The sequence below is a fragment of the Macaca fascicularis genome, chromosome 1 (assembly GCF_037993035.2).
Source record: "Macaca fascicularis isolate 582-1 chromosome 1, T2T-MFA8v1.1".
Classification (NCBI taxonomy): domain Eukaryota; kingdom Metazoa; phylum Chordata; class Mammalia; order Primates; family Cercopithecidae; genus Macaca; species Macaca fascicularis.
In genome coordinates this window covers 222,199,518-222,219,627 of record NC_088375.1, presented here as the reverse complement: position 1 = coordinate 222,219,627, position 20,110 = coordinate 222,199,518, and the positions used below count along the sequence as shown (strand labels likewise).

Sequence of the window (20,110 nt, the reverse complement as noted above, 5' to 3'; positions counted from 1 at the left end):
AACATAGTGAAACCCGTCTCTATTAAAAATACAACAATTAGCTGGGTGCGAGCGCACGCCTGTAATCCTAGCTACTCGGGAGGCTGAGGCAGGAGAATCACTTGAACCCAGGAGGTGCAGGTTGCAGTGAGCCAAGATCGCGCCACTGCACTCCAGCCTGGGCGAGAGACCGAGACTCCATCTCAAAAAATAAATAAATAAACAGACAAATAAATTGAGCTATAATTTGCATACAACAAAAGGTATAAATCTTAAGCAGACAGTTTGATTAACTTTCACGTATTTAATGACTGCTGAGATCAAGAAGAGAGAACATTTCTGAAAGTCTTGACAGTTCCCTCGGCCTCCCTCCCAGGTTATACCCCCAGCCCTCCAGGGGCAGCCACGGGTCTGACTTCCATCACCCCAACTCAGTTTCGCCTGTTTTGGAACTTCACACAGGTGGAACCAGGCGGAATGCACCCTATGTCTCCAGCTCCCTTCGCCCCGCACGATGGCTGTGGAGGTGCGTCTCCCTCTTTTGACCTTTGGGCACATCCCGCTGCATGCCTGTAGCTCTAGTAGTTTCATACAAGCTCCCTGAACCAGGCAGCAGGACCCTCCCCATTGTGGCATCACTGCCTTGCAGACCGAGAACCAGGTAAGACAGCGTCAAGCAGAGGGGAGAGGCTCCTTGGTGACTTTTTGTTTTGAGACAGGGTCTCACTCTGTCTCCCAGGCTGGAGTGCAGTCGCACAATCACAGCTCACTTGCAGCCTCAACTTCCTGGGCTCAAGCAATCGATCCTCCCACCTCAGGCTCCCGAATAGCTGGGTGTGCACCACCATGCTCAGCTAATTTTTTCTTTTTTGTAGACACAGGGTTTCTCCATGTTTCCCGGGCTGGTCTCAAACTGCTGGGCTTAAGCGACCCGCCTGCCTTGGCCTCCCAAAGTAATAGGATTATAGGTATGAGCCACTATGATTTCTTTTCTTTTTTTTTTTTTTTTTGAGATGGAGCCTCGCTCTGTCGCCCAGGCTGGCGTGCAGTGGCGAGATCTCGGTTCACTGCAAGCTCCACCTTCCAGGTTCACGCCATTCTCCTGCCTCGCCTCCCAAGTAGCTGGGACTACAGGCGCCGCCACCACGCCCGGCTAATTTTTTGCATTTTTAGTAGAGACGGGTTTCACCTTATTAGCCAGGATGGTCTCGATCTCCTGACATCATGATCCGCCCGCCTCGGCCTCCCAAAGTGCTGGGATTACAGGCGTGAGCCACTGCGCCCGGCCCTAGCCTGATTTTTATATCAGAGCTCTTTCTGCAGTCGGCTGACTGAACATGGCTTGGGGAGGTGGGTCCCCTGCTCACTGACCTGACTCTCATGCCCTGGAACATCTCGGTGCTGGTGTGGAAGGGCAGCACTGTGGTGGCGCTGACTCCCGGACAGTCCAGCAGCCCCAGGGTCAGGCTCTCCATGAAGGCAAAGGCTGACGCTTTGGATGTGCAGTAGTCGATGGCACCGGGGATGGCAGACAGTGCCAGCACGGAGTTGAGGCACACGATGTGGCCGTTCTGCAGCTCCAGCATACGCGGCAGGAAGGCCTTGGTGGTCTGAGGGTGGATGGAGTGTCAGGGTGGAGCAGCCGCAGCTCTGAAACCCCTCCACCTTTCTTTTGGGGAGAACAGCCCACCCTGGACACACACGATGCTCTAGTACCCGAGCTTTCCTGCAAGGGAGAGGGCTGAGGGCTCCTGGCCCCGGGACAGTGAGCGCATTTCACAAAGTCTGATGCGTCCTGGAGCCGGTCATTTGTCTTGTCTGGCCACCTCGTTCGTGGACATCCCTGCTGGCCTGAGCCCAAGCCCTGGCAAGCATCCCCTCCCCTCCATCCTGCCTGGGCTCCCTGCACACCGGGGGCTGGCTCTGGCCTGGGACAGCCCTTACCCAGAACTGGCCCAGGGTGTTGATGTGTTGGGACTTGAGGAGGGCATCGTCGTCACTGTCCATTAGGCTCTTCCCGTGGACCACGGCGGCATTGTTCACCAGGATGGTGATGTCACCCACCTGCAGGCGAGAGGGGGCCATGAGGGCAGCCAGCCCAGGGCCAACAATATACGTTTTTTGTTTGTTTGTTTGTTTATTTGTTTTTGAGATGGAGTCTCACTCTGTTGTCCAGGCTGGAGTGTAGTGGCGCCATCTCGGCTCACTGCCAACTCTGCCTCCTGGGTTCAAGCAATTCTCCTGCCTCTGCCTCCCAAATAGCCGGGATTATAGGCTCCTGCCACCGCCTCCCAAATAGCCGGGATTACAGGCTTCTGCCACCGTGCCTGGCTAATTTTTATATTTTTAGTAGAGACGGGATTTCACCATGTTGGCCAGGCTAGTCTTCTTCTGACCTCAAGTGGTCCGTCTGCCTCAGTTTCCCAAAATGCTGGGATTACAGGTGTGAGCCACCGCACCCGGCCCAGTATACTTTTTAAAAGGGATATGGCCTACTCCTAAGTGAACGAGTAATTTCTGAGTCCATTTATGATCAATCAATTGATGTGTTATTTACCAGTTTTTCTTAGATATTCCTTCCTGCAGGCTACTTCCTGCCAGCCCAGTTCCAGTTATCCTGTATACACAGAGGCCCAGCAGCCGCCTGGCCCACCACCACCAGCCACAGGGCCTGGGGAAGGGAACTGCCTCTCTGAGCACCAGTCTTGATTTGTGAGATGGGGCTAATGCCACACCAGGACTGTTCTGAGGAGCAGAAATAATTTATGGCACACGCTGTACCTGGCACATAGCATATTTATAATAAATGAGGTTACTGTGACATAAAAACAGTTAACATTACCATGTGCCAAACACTCAGGGTGGGGTTTCCCTCTCTTGGAGTTCGCTGATATATTTAGTCCAAACAGATGACTGGAGTCAGGAGAAGGATTTTCCCAGAGGCCAATGGGACATTTGCCCCACCACAGTCCTGGAGGGAAACCCACACGGTCTACATTTCCAAGGCAACAACAGATGATTACACCTGTTACGTAATCAACCCTAATCCCTGTCTATGTAACTAGGGCCAGCTTCATGGGAGAGCACCCAAAGGTGCCCTGGACAAAGCCATTCTGCCATAAGCAGAGCTCTCTTCCAGGCCACATAAGAATGTTCTCTTTGCCTGGAATTAGCCTGTGGTCAGCTGTGTTAGGAACAGACCCTCCCAGGCTACAGACCTTCTCTCGGACAGCCTTGGCCGTCTGGTACACCTCCTCCCGGTTGCCCACATCGCAGATGAAGTAATGGCACTCAGTGCCCATCTGCCGGATCTCCTCCGTCGTCTCCTTCAGGCATTTCTCAGTCCGGCCCCAGAGAACAATCTGGAAGAAGAGAATAACAACGCAGAACAAATGGTCATTAAACAAGCCACAGGGATGCAACAATTGCCACCAGAAATTCAGTATTTAAAGTGATTTGTCTTGAAACGACTGGCCTCCCTGGTTCCACCCAAAGATAAAGACTACAACACAGATTAATAATATAACTTTTGGCTTTTTCTGAGGCAGGATCTTGTTCTCAGGCTAGAGCACAGTAGTGCCATCATATCTCACAGCAGCCTCAAACTTCTGGGCTCAAGAGATCCTCCCACCTCAGCCTCCGGAGTGGCTGGGACCACAGGTGCATGCTACCATACCTGGCTAATTTTTTTAAAAAAATTTTGTAGAGTAGGGGTGTTCTTATGTTGCCCAGGCTGGCCTTGAACTCCTGGGTTCGAGCCATCCTCCCACCTCGGCCTCTCAAGTGCTAGAAATTACATGTGCGAGCCACTGCCCCCAGCCAACAATATAACTTTTTAAAGGCATATGGTCTACTCTTAAGTGAACCAGTAGTTTCTGAGCCCACTTCTGATTAGTCTATTGATGTGTATTTAGAAAGTTTTTCTTGTTTATTACTTTCAGCAGGCCGCCTCCTACCAGCCCAGTTCATTTCCTGCAAATGTAGAGGCAATAGCAGAGCTCTTTGTGCACAATGTTCCAGAATGCTCTCCATTAGGAATCAGCTGGCTTTACCAATTAGGTCTAGAGCCAGGATTATTAACACCAGCTGGTAGTACAGACAGGACCATTCCAGCCTCAAGGTTCACAGGAGCTAAGCCGAGCCTCCCATCTAGCTACAGTCACTCCCCTAAGGAAGTCCTGGAAGGGCAGTGACAAGGCTGCCACTGAGAAGGAAGCATGGCCTCACCCAGCAGGTAATAAACATGGACTCATTACGCCAGAAGGTGACCTTGGCAGGACCACTGAGGGTTTGGGCAAATTTATGAATGGCCAGCTCATAAAAGGCTCAGAAGAGAAGCCTGGCTAATTCTTAACGTTGACCTAACGGAGGACGACACACCTCCCCACGATGTGTCACTGGGGCCAGTGAGGCCTCTGTTGGTAAAAGGGCCTGGAGTCGGATGACAGGGGGACCAAGAGCCCTGACTAAGAACCAGTTTCACCAGCACAGAGGGAGGAAGCCAGGGGACTGAACACCACCCAGAGGACAGAAGCAGAGACAGGAAGAGCCGAAAGGGTTCTTGGGAATTCGTCCGGTGGGTTTCTATTTTTGTTTCTTTTCTTTTCTCTTTTATTTAAGACTATCAAGAAATTCCCCCTTTAAATAAAAAATTCCAACATGGAAACCCCAATGTGTGAAATCAAGAAAAGGAATAAATGATACACCTGATTCCATAATATTTCCTTACTCTAAAGGCTGCTAATGAGAACAAAATGGCTGCTTTGGGAAGGCAAATGTTTCAAATTGGGGGTTACAGATGGAAGCTCCAATCCCATCAGACCCAGATCCAGCTGACTTCTCTATTTTGCTTTGTTACATGGTATAGAGAAAAGTCACATTGATAAGGAGTTGCCAATGGTAACCATATATCCGCTGCTCACCTTGAAATCTCCGAATTGTCACTTAAGCAGAGAGGGCACAAAACAGGCCTAGCTGGCGGCTCTCAGAAATTCCAGTGGTCTCCAACGGAATCGATTTTTAAAATTAGAGTTTTAAAAACTTTCAAAATATTTTACAAAAAAATAAGTGTTCTCTAAAACCCAGTTTGAAAACCCCACTTAGTCTAGCCACTTTATTTTAATTAAGGTCTTGAAATATAGAAAGGGCTTAACAAGTGGGTACCATCAGTTCCTCTCCATGACCATATAAGTCCTTCAAAGGCAGATGGACTACAATTAAACAGGCTCCAAGGGACATTTTCTTGTCTGTTGAGCTAAAAACAGAATGTGTTCCTCCAGGAGAAGCTGGGAGGTTCAGTTCATGGGAAAGAAAAAAGACAAGCATTTGCTCCAGGAAGGCAATTTGGTGTAGGCCTCCTCCACCCCCCCCGCCTTGCAGCCACTGTCATCCAGGTTTCCTTTCTTCCTCCTTTATCATCCTGTCTATACGGCCACCCATTCATCTATCTGTCCATCTGTCCACTCTCCCATTCACCGGTCCATCCATCCACCCACCATCTACCTACCCCACTCCATCCATCCATCCATCCATCCATCCATCCATCCGTCCATCACCTACCCCGTGTACCCACTCACCTACCCAACTCCATCCACCCATCCACTCATCTACCCCATTCCATTAATCTATCCACTCACCTACCCTACTCCATCCATCCATCCATCCATCCATCCATCCATCCATCCATCCACCCATCCATCCATCCATCCCTCATCTACCCTACTGAATCCATCCATGCATCCATCCATCCATCCACCCATCCACTCACCCACCCCACTCCATCCATCCATTCATGCATTCATCCACTCACCTACCCTACTCCATCCATCCATGCACTCACCCACCCCATTCCATCCATTCACCCATCCATCCATCCATCCATCCATCCATCCATCCATCCATCCCTCCATCCATCTCTCATCTACCTTACTCCATCCACCCATGCATCCACCCATCCACTCACCCACCACCCCACTCCATCCATCCATCCATCCCCTACCCCACTGTACCCACTCACCTACCCAACTCCATCTACCCATCCACTCACCTCCCCCATTCCATTAATCTATCCACTCACCTACCTCACTCCATCCATCCATCCATCCATCCACCCATCCATCCATCCATCCATCCACCCACTCGCCTACCCTACTCCATCCATTCTTGCACTCACTCACCCCACTCCATCCATCCATCCATCCATTCATCCATCCATCCATCCACCCATCCACCCACCCATCCATCCCTCATCTACCCTACTCCATCTATCCAACCATCTGCTCACCTACCCCACTTCATCCATCCGTGCATCCATCCATCCATTTACTCACCTACCCAACTCCATTCAGCTATCCATTCATCCATCCCCCTGCCCACCAGCCCCACTGCACCCATCCATCCATCTGGTTTCTGAGTATGTCAGCCTGAGTGGGAGGTAATCCTTGGTTTCTATTCTTCTGTCCCTGCCTAACCACATCCTACCTCTGGCTCATACATGTAACAGGACCATGGGGCTTGCACAGTCCCCTGGGCTCTGGCTGAGGCAAGAAGAGGTGCCTCTGGGGGCCCTAAGAATTGCTGGGCAAGTTGACAGAGAGGAAAGCTTAAAGCTGGGGTCTTGTGGGAGGGTATAGGGTTCAGATGTCCGTGGAGACAAGTGGTCAACCCAGCGCTGTCAGCCGGGCTGGAAGATCACCCTGGAGAGGAGGTGGAGCAGGGCTCAGGGAGAAGGAAAGAAGGCTGTGTCTCACTGTCTTCCGTGGGCCAGGAAGCCCCCCAGGCAGGGCCCTAAGACTTGGCTGTTTCCTTTTAAGAGTCTGTTGAGGGTGCTCCAGGTGGGCTGGGGAACCGGCCTCACCTTTCCCTGGCAACATGATAGGTTTGCCTTTCTGCCTCCTCAGCCCCACCCCCCTGGGCCCCAATTCTATCCCATTCACATCCCAGTGCCCGGCATAGCACATTATGTTTGTTGAATGAATGAATGAATGACAGTTCAGGCACACAGGTGGATGGGGAAGGGAGGTGGTTTAACGTCTCTAAGAGGAGAGACCACCCATTCCCTTGGCTAAACCATTTAGGGCCCCAGAACCTTCCAGTCAAGTCCACCTGGGCCAAGAGTCAGGGAAACCTGGGTGCCCCAGAGCATCAGCACCGTCCTGGCTGGGCCTTGGGTGAGGAGCAGCTTTCACAGGGCAAGGCTTCGGTCTCAGACGGAGGTGAGGCTCTGGCTGCTGTGCGCATGCCCTGCTGAGCATCGCTGCGCCAGGCTCTGTGTGTTTTTGTAAGTGGGTTTCTGTAGTGTGTCTCTGTGTGTGTCTGTGTCTGTGTGGGCCTCTAGGAGTGTATCTGTGAGTGTGTCTGTGTCTCTCCGTGTGTCTGTGGGTGTCTCTCTGTATGAGTGTATGTGTGCGTCTGAGTGTGTGTGTCTGTGTGTCTGTGTGTCTGAGTGTGTCTCTGTGAGTGTGTGTCTGCGGGTGTCTCTGTGTGAGTGTGTGTGTCTGTGTGTCTCTGTGTGTCTGTGAGTGTATGTGTGTGTGTCTGTGTATATGTCTCCGTGTGTCTTTGTGTGTCTCTCTGTGTGAGTGTGTGTGTGTCTGTGTGCGAGTGTGTGTCTCTCTGTGTGAATGCATGTGTGTGTGTCTGTGTGCGAATGTGTCTCTGTATGTGTGTGTCTCTGTATCTCCTTGTGTCTGTGTGTCTCTCTGTGAGTGTATGTGTGAGTGTGTGTCTCTCTGTGAGTGTATGTGTGTGTTTCTGTGTGTGACTGTGTGTGTCTCTGTGTGTGTGTATCTGTGTGCGAGTGTGTGTGTCTCTGTATCTCCTTGTGTCTGTGTGTCTCTCTGTGTGAGTGTATGTGTGAGTGTGTGTCTCTCTGTGAGTGTATGTGTGTGTTTCTGTGTGCGACTGTGTGTGTCTCTGTGTGTGTGTGTCTGTGTGTGAGTGTGTGTCTGTGTACCTCTGTGTGTGTCTGTGTGTGTCTGTGTGTCTCTCTGTGTGAGTGTATGTGTGTGTGTCTGTGTGAGTGTATGTGTGTGTGTCTGTGTGAGTGTATGTGTGTGTGTGTCTGTGTGAGTGTGTGTGTGTGTCTGTGTGAGTGTGTGTGTGTGTCTGTGTGAGTGTATGTGTGTGTGTGTCTGTGTGAGTGTGTGTGTGTGTCTGTGTGAGTGTGTGTGTGTCTGTGTGAGTGTATGTGTGTGTGTGTCTGTGTATGTCTCTGTGTCTTTGTGTGTCTCTCTGTATGTGTGTGTGTGTCTGTATGCGAGTGTCTCTCTGTGAATGCATGTGTGTGTGTGTCTGTGTGCGAATGTGTGTGTCTCTGTGTGTGTGTGTCTCTGTGTCTCCTTGTGTCTGTCTCTCTGTGAGTGTCTCTGTGTGTTTCTGTGTGCGAGAGTGTGTGTCTCTGTGTGTGTGTGTGTCTCCGTCTCCTTGTGTCTGTGTGTGTCTCTGTGAGTGTGTGTGTCTGTGTGTGTGTGTCTGTGTGAGTGTGTGTGTCTGTGTGTGTGTGTCTGTGTGCGAGAGTGTGTCTGTGTACCTCTGTGTGTGTCTCTGTGTGTCTGTATGTGTCTCTCTGTGTGAGTGTATGTGTGTGTATGTCTGTGTGTGTCTGTGTGAGTGTGTGTGTCTGTGTGAGTGTATGTGTGTGTATGTCTGTGTGTGTCTGTGTGAGTGTGTGTGTCTGTGTGAGTGTGTGTGTCTCTGTGTGAGTGTGTGTGTCTGTGTGCGAGTGTGTGTCTGTGTACCTCTGTGTGTGTCTCTGTGTGTCTGTATGTGTCTCTCTGTGTGAGTGTATGTGTGTGTATGTCTGTGTGTGTCTGTGTGAGTTTGTCTGTGTACGAGTGTGTGTAATGTGCGTGTGTGTGTGTGTGTGTAGCCATGTGCTATTGTGTTTCCTCAGGTCCTTGGTGGATGCTGGGAGTCGCAGGGAGGTGGAGCTGGGCACCTTCCATCTTAGGAAATGGGAGCGTCTCCGAAGTGCTGGGCTGGCGCCTGAGCGAGCTGAGTGGAGGGAATGGGCCCCTTTTCCTGGTAGGTGCTGCCCCGTGGAGCTGCCCTGGCCACTGTCCCTTCCTGGCTCCTCTTCCCCCTCCAGCTTCCTACCCTGACCCTTCTGGGGAATCTGCGTCACTGACCAGGTAACTGGCAGATACCGCTCTGCAGGCGCGCTCAGGTGGCTCCTGCCAGGGTTCCCAGGAGGTGACCCGCGCAGCTGACAGGACAGGGGTCCCGCCCAGGGCCAGCATGAGTGTGAGGACTGGGCGGGTGGAGGCAGGCGTCTGAGGGTGTGTGGGGTGGGAGCCTGCAGAGGGGACTGATTTCTGAGCCCTTGGAACCAATGCGGCTGCCTCTTAGTGAACTCGGGACAGGCAGCAGCTAGGAAGGCCAGAGGCCTGGAATTCACTCTTAAGTAGGGTTTATAGAATAAGGGTGGCTCCACACCTCCTGGCCTCCCCTCCTCTTCTGTCCCCTCTGGGGCAAATGATGAGCTTCTGTCCCCTTCTCCCTCCTAGTGACTGGTAGCGGGAGGTGGGAAGGGGAGAAAGACCTCTGTCCTCTGGGCTGTCCTGCCCTCGCCCAGAGCAGCTCTCACGACAGATATAGCCGGACAGACTCCTCAGCGGCCCTCTGCACTGAAGACTGTCATTATCCGTGGTCACAGTGGAGAAAACCGTGGCACAAAGGAGTTAAGTAACTCACCCCATGCCACCCGCTGTGAAACAGGATTTGAACCCAAAGCCTCAGACCTTTGCAGAGGCACCCCTAAGCCCCCAGACACTGGGGTCGTCTGAGCTTTGAGGATTCCACTCTTCTCATATGCATCCCCGCGCCCCACGTTCATCCCCACCCAGCCGGCCTTCTCCTGCTTTGTCTCCTCCAATGTCCACAACAGCCCCGTCCATCCAGGACCACACGGAGAGCTGGCTATGGGCTGGGGGGGTGATCCAACCGAGAATGAAGCAGATGTGATCCTGCTTCAAGAAACCCACATTCCAGTGGGGGAAGACAGAGAAGGAATCAGAAAACAGTCAGTCACAAATGACAGTAAGTGGGATAAAGAATAAACAAGAAAACCTCATTTGCATCGGGGAACTGACAAAGGTAGCCATATCATACCCATTTTAAAGCTAAGGAAATTGTAGTTTAGAGAGGCTAAGCAACTTGTCTGAGGTCACACAGCAACTGAATAATGGAGCTGGGATTTGAACCAAGGTCATGTCTGGCTCCAAAGGCTGTGGGGATTGCACCACCACTCACTGTCCTGTAAGAAGCACATCTCCTCTCTTCAAGGGGTCCTGTGGGGATTAAGCTGGCAGAAGCTGGCACCCAGTAACTGCTTAGTACCCACTCTCTGTTGGCATTTCCCATGGGGAGGAAAAGCTGAGAAAATCATAGCACTGCCTCTGATACACCCTCTTCTGCAGACTTTAAAATGATAAGTGTCACGACATGGAAAGATGCTCAGGAGTCAGCCGGGTGCAGTGGCTCATGCCTGTACTCCCAGCACTTTGGGAGGCCGAGGCAGGCGGATCACAAGTTCAGATCGAGACCATGGTGAAATCCCATCTCTACTAAAAATACAAAAAATTTGCCGGGCGTGGGGGCAGGCGCTTGTAGTTCCAGCTACTCAGGAGGCTGAGGCAGGAGAATGGTGTGAACCTGGGAGGCAGAGCTTGCAGTGAGCCGCGATTGCACCACTGCGCTCCAGCCTGGGTGACAGAGCAAGGCTCCGTCTCAAAGAAAAAAAAACATGCTCAGAAGTCTAATGTTGGGACAAAAGGGGTGCAGCACTATTTGAATAAGATAATCTCAACTCTAAACTTTTTTTTTTTTGAGACAGGCCCAGGCCGGAGTGCAGTGGCACAATCATGACTCACTGCAGCCTCCATTTCCTGGTGATCCTCCTACCTCAGCCTCCCAAGTAGCTGGGATCAGAGGTGCAAGCCACTACTCCTGGCTAATTTTTATGTTTTTTGTAGAGATGGGGTTTTGCCATGCTTCCCAGGCTGGTCTCAAACTCCTGGGGCTCAAGCGATTCTCCTACCTCGGCCTCCCAAAGAGCTGGGATTACAGGAGTAAGCCACCAGGTCAATGGAAGTCAACAGGCTACACAGAGATGGGTGTCTCGTGCAGGATCACAGCTGACTGTCGTTTGCTTCTTTATATTTGTATAAGCAAAAAATATCTCTAAAGAACAAGTATTGTTATTTATGATCTTAAAAATAGAAAGTGGGGCTGGGTGTGGTGGCTCTGGAGGCTGAGGTGGGAGGATCACTTGAGCCCAGGGGACGGAGGCTGCAGCGAGCCAAGATTGCGCCACTGCACTCCAGCCTGGATGATGGAGAGAGACTCAGTCTCAAAAAAAACCAAAACCAAAAACCAAAACCAAACAAAAAACAACAGAGGGTGGAGTAAAAGCGTCCCCATGGATCATTCCCCAAATAGATTCTTAACACACAGGTAACTTCACTCAATCCTGTGGGTACAACCCCTTGTCCCCCAGCCCCCGAGCAGTGCCCTTCAGGGGCCCTCATCCATTGTGAAGTGACTGTCTATTCACATCTCTCTTCCCATTGTTGAGTGACTGAGGGAGGGAGCCTGTCAGGGGATCCACAGCTCCCAGTTTCCACTCGCTCATTACACAGTGCTTTTGGCCCTGCATGTGCTGTCACGGCCATTTGGGGACTATATCCTGTCACTTAGAGGACAGGGACTAAATCTCTCAAATTCAGAGTTCTCCTGTGTCCCTACCTGGTGCCCTGCCCGGGCTGTTTTTCTCTGTTTCTAATGCCAAGGCTACTTATGGACTCCTATTCAACCTGCAAAACCCTGCTTGAATGCTCCCTCAGTCCTGAAGCCTCCCTGGCTGCTCTTTCCAGCCTCCTCACAACAACAACAGCGCCACCACTATACAATGGCCAAATCTGTTGAGCAGTTGCCATGGGTCAGACACGGTGCTGAGTACATGGATATGTTTTCTTCTTTAATCCTCACAACCCCTTGTGGTGGGTATGTTTACCTTCTCCATTTAATAGGCAAGCCTCAGACAGACAGTGACTCACCCAGGGTCATGCAGCTCATAACAGGAGATCAGCCTGACTCAGGATACCCATTCCTCACTGCTAACACTAGTGTTTGTTCAACCTCCACTAGTGCATAGATGTGAGCATGCTGACTGGTGAACAGCCCTGTCTCTCCCATGAGCGTGCAAGGTCCTCCACGGAATCTTACTCATCGCGTAACCCCAGCATCCAGCATGGGCCAGGCACAAGAGTAAAAGCTCAGCTAACATCATCACAAGACACCAGCCCCAGGAGGCCCTAGATCAGAGGATACTCAGTACCTCTTCTCTACCCAGCCTTGCCTTCCTAGCCCAGAGGGGCTTGCACTAATGCTGGACTTGGCTTTCATTCCTGGAGTTCAGCTGCAGCACACCCTCCCACTGGTGACATGAGGAGGAGCATCTGTTTATAATTGGCAGCCCCGGAAAGATCTGAGACCCTGGGCAGGTCTTTGGCAGGCCGGCTCATGTCCCATGGGCCCGATGTTGTGGAGCTGGATCGGTGCTGACTTGGCTTCTCAGAGGGAAAGAAAATACCCACCAGAGACCCCAAACCACAGCAGGCTGGGCGGTGGGGTGGGAAGGTCAGTGTGGAGCGTGCACAGCTTTCTGCTCCTGGCCCCTCCAGCAGGAGTCTGTTAATAAAAATCCATCCCTGTGGTCAGATGAGAATGAGCAGGCAAGCAACATCCAGCTTGTAAGACATTAGGGTTAGGGAGGGGTGCTAGATAGCAGAGGATGAGTGTGAGCGTGGCATAGGTTACCACTGGAATTTCCCCCTTTCACAACCCTGCCTGTTTCCAAAAGGAGAGACTCTATCTTGAGTAGAACAGCTTAGAACATGGGCTCCGGAGCCAGACTGCCTGGGTTCAATTCTTTAATACTTATGAATTACATGAACTTAACCTCTATGAATTAAGGTTTAAAACACCCACTCTTTTTTTTTTTTTCTTTTTTTTCTTTTTTTTACGGATGGAGTCTCGCTCTGTGGCCTAGGCTGGAGTGCAGTGGCATAGTCTCAGCTCACTGCCTCCTCTGCTTCCTGGGTTTGAGCGATTCTCCTGCCTCAGCCTCCCAAGTAGCTGGGATTACAGGTGTGCGCCACCACACCCAGCTGATTTTTGTATTTTTAGTAGAGATGGGGTTTCTCCATAATTCACCAACATGGTGAATCACAGGTGTGAGCCACTGCTCCCAGCCTAAAACACCCACTCTGAAGGGTAGTTGGGAAGATTAAGAAAGGGCACAATAAATGCCAGCTGTGGGCTGGATATGGTGACTCACCCCTATATTCCCAGCACTTTGGGAGGCCGAGGTGGGGGAATCGCTTGAGGCCAGGAGTTCAAGATCAGCCTGGGCAACATGGCAAGACGCTGTCTCTGTTTTTTAAAAAGCTAGCTGCCATTTTTATTATTGTTGTTATTATTATTATCATTAGCACAGCAACAGAAATAGATCCCCCTTTGCAGTAGAAGATCCACATACCCTGAAGGGGAAACGGTTGCCCGGAAGACCCCATCTGGGGCTCTCCATCTTGCCTGCCCTAGGCACAGCCTTGACTGGGGTGAAACCACAGAATCTTGCTATCTCTTGGTTCCATCCTTCCACCTTACTTAGAAGGCTCTCCTTTGTCTATGCCCCCAAGCCTGAGAAGCTAGAGACCAGTCGTCAAAACTGTTCACCTGCAGAGCAAGCTGTGGAGGGATTTCTTAGGGAGGAAAGGTCTTCAAGCAGAGCCCCAAGGAACCCTGGGGGTCCTAGTGAGGAGCCTCTGGAGGTGCTGAGGGTAGGGTGGGGAGCAGGCAGACACCATCCCAGGCCTCTCCTCACTCCTGCCCCAGTCATCCAGAGTGGAGACACTTTAGGTTTCTAGAATAGTCATTTCATTTTCTTTGAGATGATGTTTCACTCTTATTGCCCAGACTAGAAGGCAATGGCACCTGAAACCTTCACCTCCCAGGTTCGAGTGATTCTCCTGCCTCAGCCTCCCGAATAGCAGGGATTACAGGTGCCCACAACCACACCCAGCTAATTTTGTATTTTTAGTAGAGACGGGGTTTCGCCATGTTGGTCAAGCTGGTCTCGAACTCCTGACCTCAGGCGATCCACCTGCCTCAGCCTCCCAAAGTGCTGGGATTACAGGCGTGAGCCACTGTGCCCGGCCTAGAATAGTCATTTCTACAAAGACTCTGTTGCTAAAGAAAAAAAAAATAGTTGGAATGTGACTGAACCCTCAGCCTGTCCCTCTCCAGCACAGCTCTGGAAGGAAGCCTGCTTTCTCCGAATGGACCCCAGTGGGATCCCTCTAGCTGTCACCCATTGACAGTGCTGGCCTGTCACCTGGGCACACACAACAAGCCTACCAGCCCTTCTGCTTCTAGTGCAGATCCACTCTGATCACACTGATCCAAACCGATCCACAGTGATCAGGTACTGGCTTCCAGCATCTCCTTCCCAGACTTTCTAATCCTTTCCACCTTTTTTTTCCGGGAGGCCTGTTTTCCAGACTCTACACAATCCAGTCCGCATGCTGTCACGTAAAAGGATGGGGACAGAGAGATCGCGCGATTCTGTGATTTTGCCCCACTCAAGGCTGTTTCTAGGGGAGGAGACAGACACAGAGCTTCAGAAGGGGATCTTCCAGGCAACCGTTACCCCAACAGGGTTCTAGATCTTCCATCAGCAAGGGGGATCTATTTCTGTTGCTGTGCTGATAAAAATAGTAACAGCTACTATTTATTGGGGTAGCCCTAGGTTTGTTACAGGTGCCCCACAGCCGACCCCAGGAGGTCAGAGGTGACAGAAGCCACTGGGCCTTTCAGGGACTTCGGCTAGGTCCTTATGTGTCCTTCCTGTTCCCGCACTGCTGAGCTGCTGAAGCCTAGACAGGTCTCTCCCACGTAGCCCTGCGAAACAGACTCCCTGGCTCCGGGCCCCTGTTTTGGCCTGCCGAGAATGTTTTGGCTACCGCTGGCTCAGCTGTTGGGGAAGATTGTGATGAAGCTCCTCAAATTAGATCAGCCCGCGGTGTTGCCCTCCCACAAGGCCCTGACCGCAACCTGGAGCAGGGCAGAGACTTCCTCCAGGCGGGCGTCCAGCCTGGAACCGGCCCGCTTGGGAGGCACAGGAATGACAGCAGCTCTGACATGCACGCGGGGCTCACTAGCTGGCCACGCCGCCTCAGCATGGGTGCCGTGGGGCGTCTAGTCCTCTGTCAGCTCCAGAAGGGCTCATACCGGAGAAAACTGATACACGAAGGGGCTATGTAATTCCAAGTGGTAAGCGGTAGAGCCGGAACCTCAACTTAAGCAACCTGTGCCCTTTGCCGCTGACTTCGCCTGCGGGAGCAAAGTGACCCCACGAAACAACATGTCCATTCAGTGCACAGGTACAGTGAGCAGATGCCATGTGCCAAGGACTGGACAGAAAGGTGTCCACCTCCCGGGGAACGAGGGAAAGGTGCGGTCATCATACGGTCTTGATGACCAAGTGGTTATTGAAAGGCGTGACAGAGATGCTCCTTGCCCCTCTGCGAGGACACCGGGGCTCTGATGGGGCTCAGGTGGGAGGACAGGTGAGGACAGAAGCTGTTCTGAGCACAGGTCAGCACAGTGCCCAGGGCTGGTTGCTGTGAGGGGTACGGGGTATGCCTGGAACACCCTTGGTCTCCAAGTGGGTGGGGTGGGACTGTGGCAAGCACTCACCGCCACCACAGTGAACAATCTGTGTTTACTACAGGCTGGGTCCTGCTCTGGGCTCTTAGACTGAGTCCTCTTGGCTGCCTGGGGGTGGTACGGTCGGCTGATTAGTGTCCCCTGAGAAGCTGAGTCCAAGTCCTAACCCTCGGTACCTGTGAATGTGACCTTATGCAGAAAAAGGGTCTTTGTAACTGAGTAGCTGTAATTGAGTTGGGGATCTCAAAGTGAGATCATCCTGGGTTGGGGTGGGCTCTGAATCTAAGGACTAGTGTCCTCATGAGAGACAGAACAGAGACACACACACAGGAGAGGAAGGCTGTGTGAAGACGGAAGCAGAGACTGCAGTGAGGCGGCCACAAGCCACGCGACGCCAGGAGCTGCCAAGAGCCACCAGGAGCTGAAAGAGACAAGGAAGGATCCTTCCCTAGAGTCTGGGAGGGAGTGGGGTCCTGCTGACACCTGGAGTTCGGACCTCTGGTACCCAGAGCTGGAACTGTGAGAGCAGCAGCTCTGGTGTTTTGGACCACGCAGCTCGTGGTCATTTGTTGTGCCATTGACAGGAAACTAACACAAATGGGCGGCTGCATTATCCTCATTCGATGGAGGAGGCCAAGCAAGGCCCAGCCCCAGGCTCCCGAGGCTGGAAGCGACAGAAGCTGTGTCTCCTCCACACCATTCCGTGTTTTCAGATGCCCAGCTCTTTTTAACCTCTGAAGCCTCTTCACTCTCCCGCATTAACTGTTTTCTCTCACCGTATGCCCACTCCACCACGCACCCTGTCAGCCTGACCTCTGAAATCCAGAGGCTTCTCACCACTTCTCGCCGCCTCCACGGCTGCTCCTCAGGGCCCTGCCTCAGTGCCCCTCACTGGGAGCACAGGTGGATCCCTCACCTGATCCCAACAGGTCACCCGGCTCCTACCTTTGCCCCAGGGCCCCTGCCTCAGTCTGTTCTCAACAGAGCAGGCAGAGATCCTTCTAGAATGTGTCAGACCACGTTACCCTGCTCATGACTACTGATGGCTGCCCATCTCACAGACTGGAATCTAGTGTCTACTGGAATCGCAGGCCCTTCCTGGTCTGCCCCATCCCTTGTCTCCTCCCTCCTAGGTCTTGGCCCTACAGAAGCACTGGCTCCCCTCTACCTCAGGGCCTTTGCACCGGCTTCTCTCTGTTCTCTTTCCCCAAGTATCCCTCTCCTTGTAGGGCACCCTCTCTTCTTTTAAAAAAATTATTATGATTATTATTATTTGTAGAGATGGGGGTCTCACATTGTTGTCCAGGTTGGTCTTGAACTCCTGGCTTCAAGTGATCCTCCTGCCTCAGCCTCCCAAAGTGCTGGGATTACAGGAGTGAGGTACCACACCTGGCCACCTTCTCATAGGTTCTGCTCAAGGGTCTCTTTACCCAAGAGGTCTTTATGTAAAATGCCCCAACCCCACAAACACCAGCTCTGATTTGATTTCTACCCTTCTTTGATTTCCTCCTTCCCAGTTGCTGAGACAGGCACGTCTTCCCCTGCGACGAGCACCTCATGTTCTTGAGGACACTCCTTCAAACACTAAAAACACGCCCTGCCAAGAGCCAGTACGTGACAACTGAGCAGTCTCCACCTCATCCCTGGGTGTGATTCTTGCGAAACTTTTTGGTTCTGGGACCACTCAGAAAACCCTCCAGGGAAACTGTCACAAAAGCTGACTCGGGGCGGGCAGAACACTGTTCACTCCCAGCCAGAAATCCATGGGCTGATGTTTCTTTTCACAAACATCCACAGCCCACAAGACTGGCCGGGGCTCCACCTCCATCTGACTGCCCAGCGCTGCACTTGGCAAAACACGGAGGCAGAGAAACTCAGGCTAGAGTTCATGGCTGGTGCCTCACCACCTTTGCCCTTTCCCCCCACTGGACCTCTTGCTGCAAAGTGCTGGGTGACCTTGGGGTGGGGGTGCCAAGGAGGGAAGGGAAGAGCCAGCATCTACAGACCACCCTTCCCTCACAGCACACCTCTCCAGATTACTGTCCAGTGGGGGGGGTTCAAATTTGGACAATCTAAGTAACTCATGCAGGTTGCACTACTAGAAGTTTCAAAGCAAGTCTTGGACTCCAAAGGGAAGCTCTTTTAACAGCCCTGTCCTGCCTCATTCATTCATTCATTCATTCATTCATTCATTCATTCATTCATGGAGTATTTGTGGAATTGTGTACACCAGGCACTTTGGAGGCCCTGGGATCCAGCGGGGAATACATTTATCCCACTTGCGGAGTTTGCTTATGTGTAAGTCCGGGGACGACGAGCATGAACACCTGTTCACAGGAATGAATGACTGTATATTAAGTAGAGGTGGCTAGAAGTGCATGGGAGGAACACATAGCTTTGTAGGGGGTTGGAGGGAGTGATTATGGGGTGGGAGTGGTATTTAGATGGCGGGATGCAGGGAAGTCCTCTTGGTTAAGGTAACATTTTGGAAGAGACCTGAGGGAAGTGAAGGAGGGAGTGATACAGACTTGTGGAGGAAGAGCATCCCTGGTGGAGGGAACAGCTGGTGCAAAGGCCCTGGGGTGTGAATGAGCTTCCCCAGCACACAGACCAGTGTGGAAGAGCAAGCGGGAGATACCAGCCACAGCAGGACTTTGAATTCTATTCTGAGATGGGGTAGATTGGGAGGTTGTAAGCAGAGAAACAACAGCCTCTGACACGAAGCTGGAAGGGGCTGGGCTGGGGTGCTTAGGTGATGGGAGAAGAGGGATTCCGGACGGCTGCAGGGCTGGGTGCTAGAGAAAGTGAGCTTCCCAGATGACCCCAGAGCGTTTGGCCTGAGAAAATGGAAGAATGGGGTTGCCGTTCCCTGAGCCCCAGCGCCTCCCTCTCCAGGAGGGTTGGCTCTGGCAAGCCCCAGGTGTGCGGGAAGAGAATCCCAGGTCCGTTCAGCCTCCAGAACAATTGCTTTACGCAGGGGGAGGGGGAGGGGAGGCGGTGAGCGAGAAAGCAGTTCCAGGTGGCAAGGGCAGCTCCCGCGGAAGACGCCGCGCCAGCGCCGGGGACCCACCTCGCGCAGCGGGGTGAGCCCAGTTTCCAATAACAAAGTGCCCGGGCCGTCCCAACCCTAGCCCTGACAGCTAACGAGCTGCAGCCGGCTCTGTGCGCGGCCGGGAGGCCAGCCTGGCTCACATGATGGCGTGAGGGGGTGGCAGGAGGAGCCGCCAAGCCTCAGAGGGTCGGGCAGGAAGTCTTTCTGAAAGTGGGCCCAGGGGCGGGCGCGGGGCGGGGCCGCGGGGGTCCCAGGAGGGGCTGGGCGGGGCTGGGCGGGGCTGCAGTGCTGGGTGGGGATCGGGCTGGGATCCCAAGCGGCGGATGGGAAAGGGGTGGAAAGGGGATGGGAAGGGGCGGGAGATAGATGGGGAGGGGGTGGGGCGAGGCTGGGGTCCTGGGTACAGACTGGGAGGCGACTGGGTGGAGCGGGTGAGGAGGGGGCCAGTTGGTGTCCCGGGAGCAGATAGGGAGGGCTTTGCGGGGAAAGCGGGGGAACAGGTTGGGGTCCTGGGCCGGGCTGCGAAGGAAGGCCGAGGTGGGGTCAGGGTACAGATGGGGGGCAATGGTACAGGCTGGGGGCTGTGGAGAGGAGCTGAGTTGGGACTCCGGGTGCAGATGGGGAAGGGGCAGGGTAGGTGGCTGCAGAAGGGGGCTGGGTTGAGGTCTCAGGTGCAGACAGGGAGGGGCTGGGCGGAGGGGGTGAGCAGGGGAGCCTGGCTGGAGGCCGGGGCGCTGCTGGGGTCTCCCTCCCGCCCCGGGACCGCCCGCTCTTGCCCAGACCCGTCGGTAAACAGACGCCGTGATGTCACGGGCGCCGCTGACCTGTGGCTGAACCCGGAGCTGTAAATGAGATGCAAGGTGCCAGCAGCCTCCGGCCGCAGGGCCTACGAGCCACACGCGCTCCTCCGCCGGCCCGAGGTTACCCCAGCTGCACACACGGACAGGACGCTGCAAACGCCACCAGACATTGCAACACGCAGCCAGTCTGCTGGCCGCCGCGTGAACCGTCCCGGCAGCCCTCGCCGTCTCCCTGGCGGGCACCCGCCTCCCTGGAGCGGCCTTGCTCCCCCGGAGCACCCCTGGGGTTGGCAGCTCCCACCCCTCCGGGGGCAGCCTCTCCACTAGGGTCTCTGTCTCCGCTTCCCCCAAGGAGCCTCTAAACCCGAGGGCTGGGCCTCCAGGGTCAGCTTTGGGTTTTCGTGGGAAGAGACTGGGGAGGTGCCTGCCTTTGCTCCGGGCTTTCTGGGAAGCTCATTACTTCTCCCTTGCAAAGACTGGATGGGGGGTTGCGGGGATGGTTTCCAGGTATAAAGAGGTATGAAGTGTCCCGTTGGCCGCGCACCGCCCC

At 53.3% G+C, this 20,110-nt stretch overlaps 1 protein-coding gene across 12 annotated transcripts in view; it reads right to left on the bottom strand.

Moving 5' to 3' along the window:
- The window catches only part of DHRS3 (dehydrogenase/reductase 3), a 53,953-nt gene that overhangs the window by 9,625 nt on the left and 24,218 nt on the right, over nucleotides 1-20,110 (bottom strand). For 8 of the 12 annotated variants that reach the window (XM_065529754.2, XM_065529751.1, XM_005544759.4 and 5 more), the window contains exons 2-4: nucleotides 3,198-3,341; nucleotides 1,924-2,043; nucleotides 1,351-1,589 (exon numbers count right to left, since the gene is read on the bottom strand). In XM_065529754.2, coding sequence (XP_065385826.1) covers nucleotides 1,351-1,589; nucleotides 1,924-2,043; nucleotides 3,198-3,281 — 443 coding nt within the window. In that variant the 5' untranslated portion in view covers nucleotides 3,282-3,341. Of the gene's footprint in view, nucleotides 1-1,350; nucleotides 1,590-1,923; nucleotides 2,044-3,197; nucleotides 3,342-19,584; nucleotides 19,886-20,110 lie in introns of those variants that run through there. The other 4 variants (XM_065529746.1, XM_074019843.1, XM_074019863.1 and 1 more) reach the window with 2 other exon arrangements.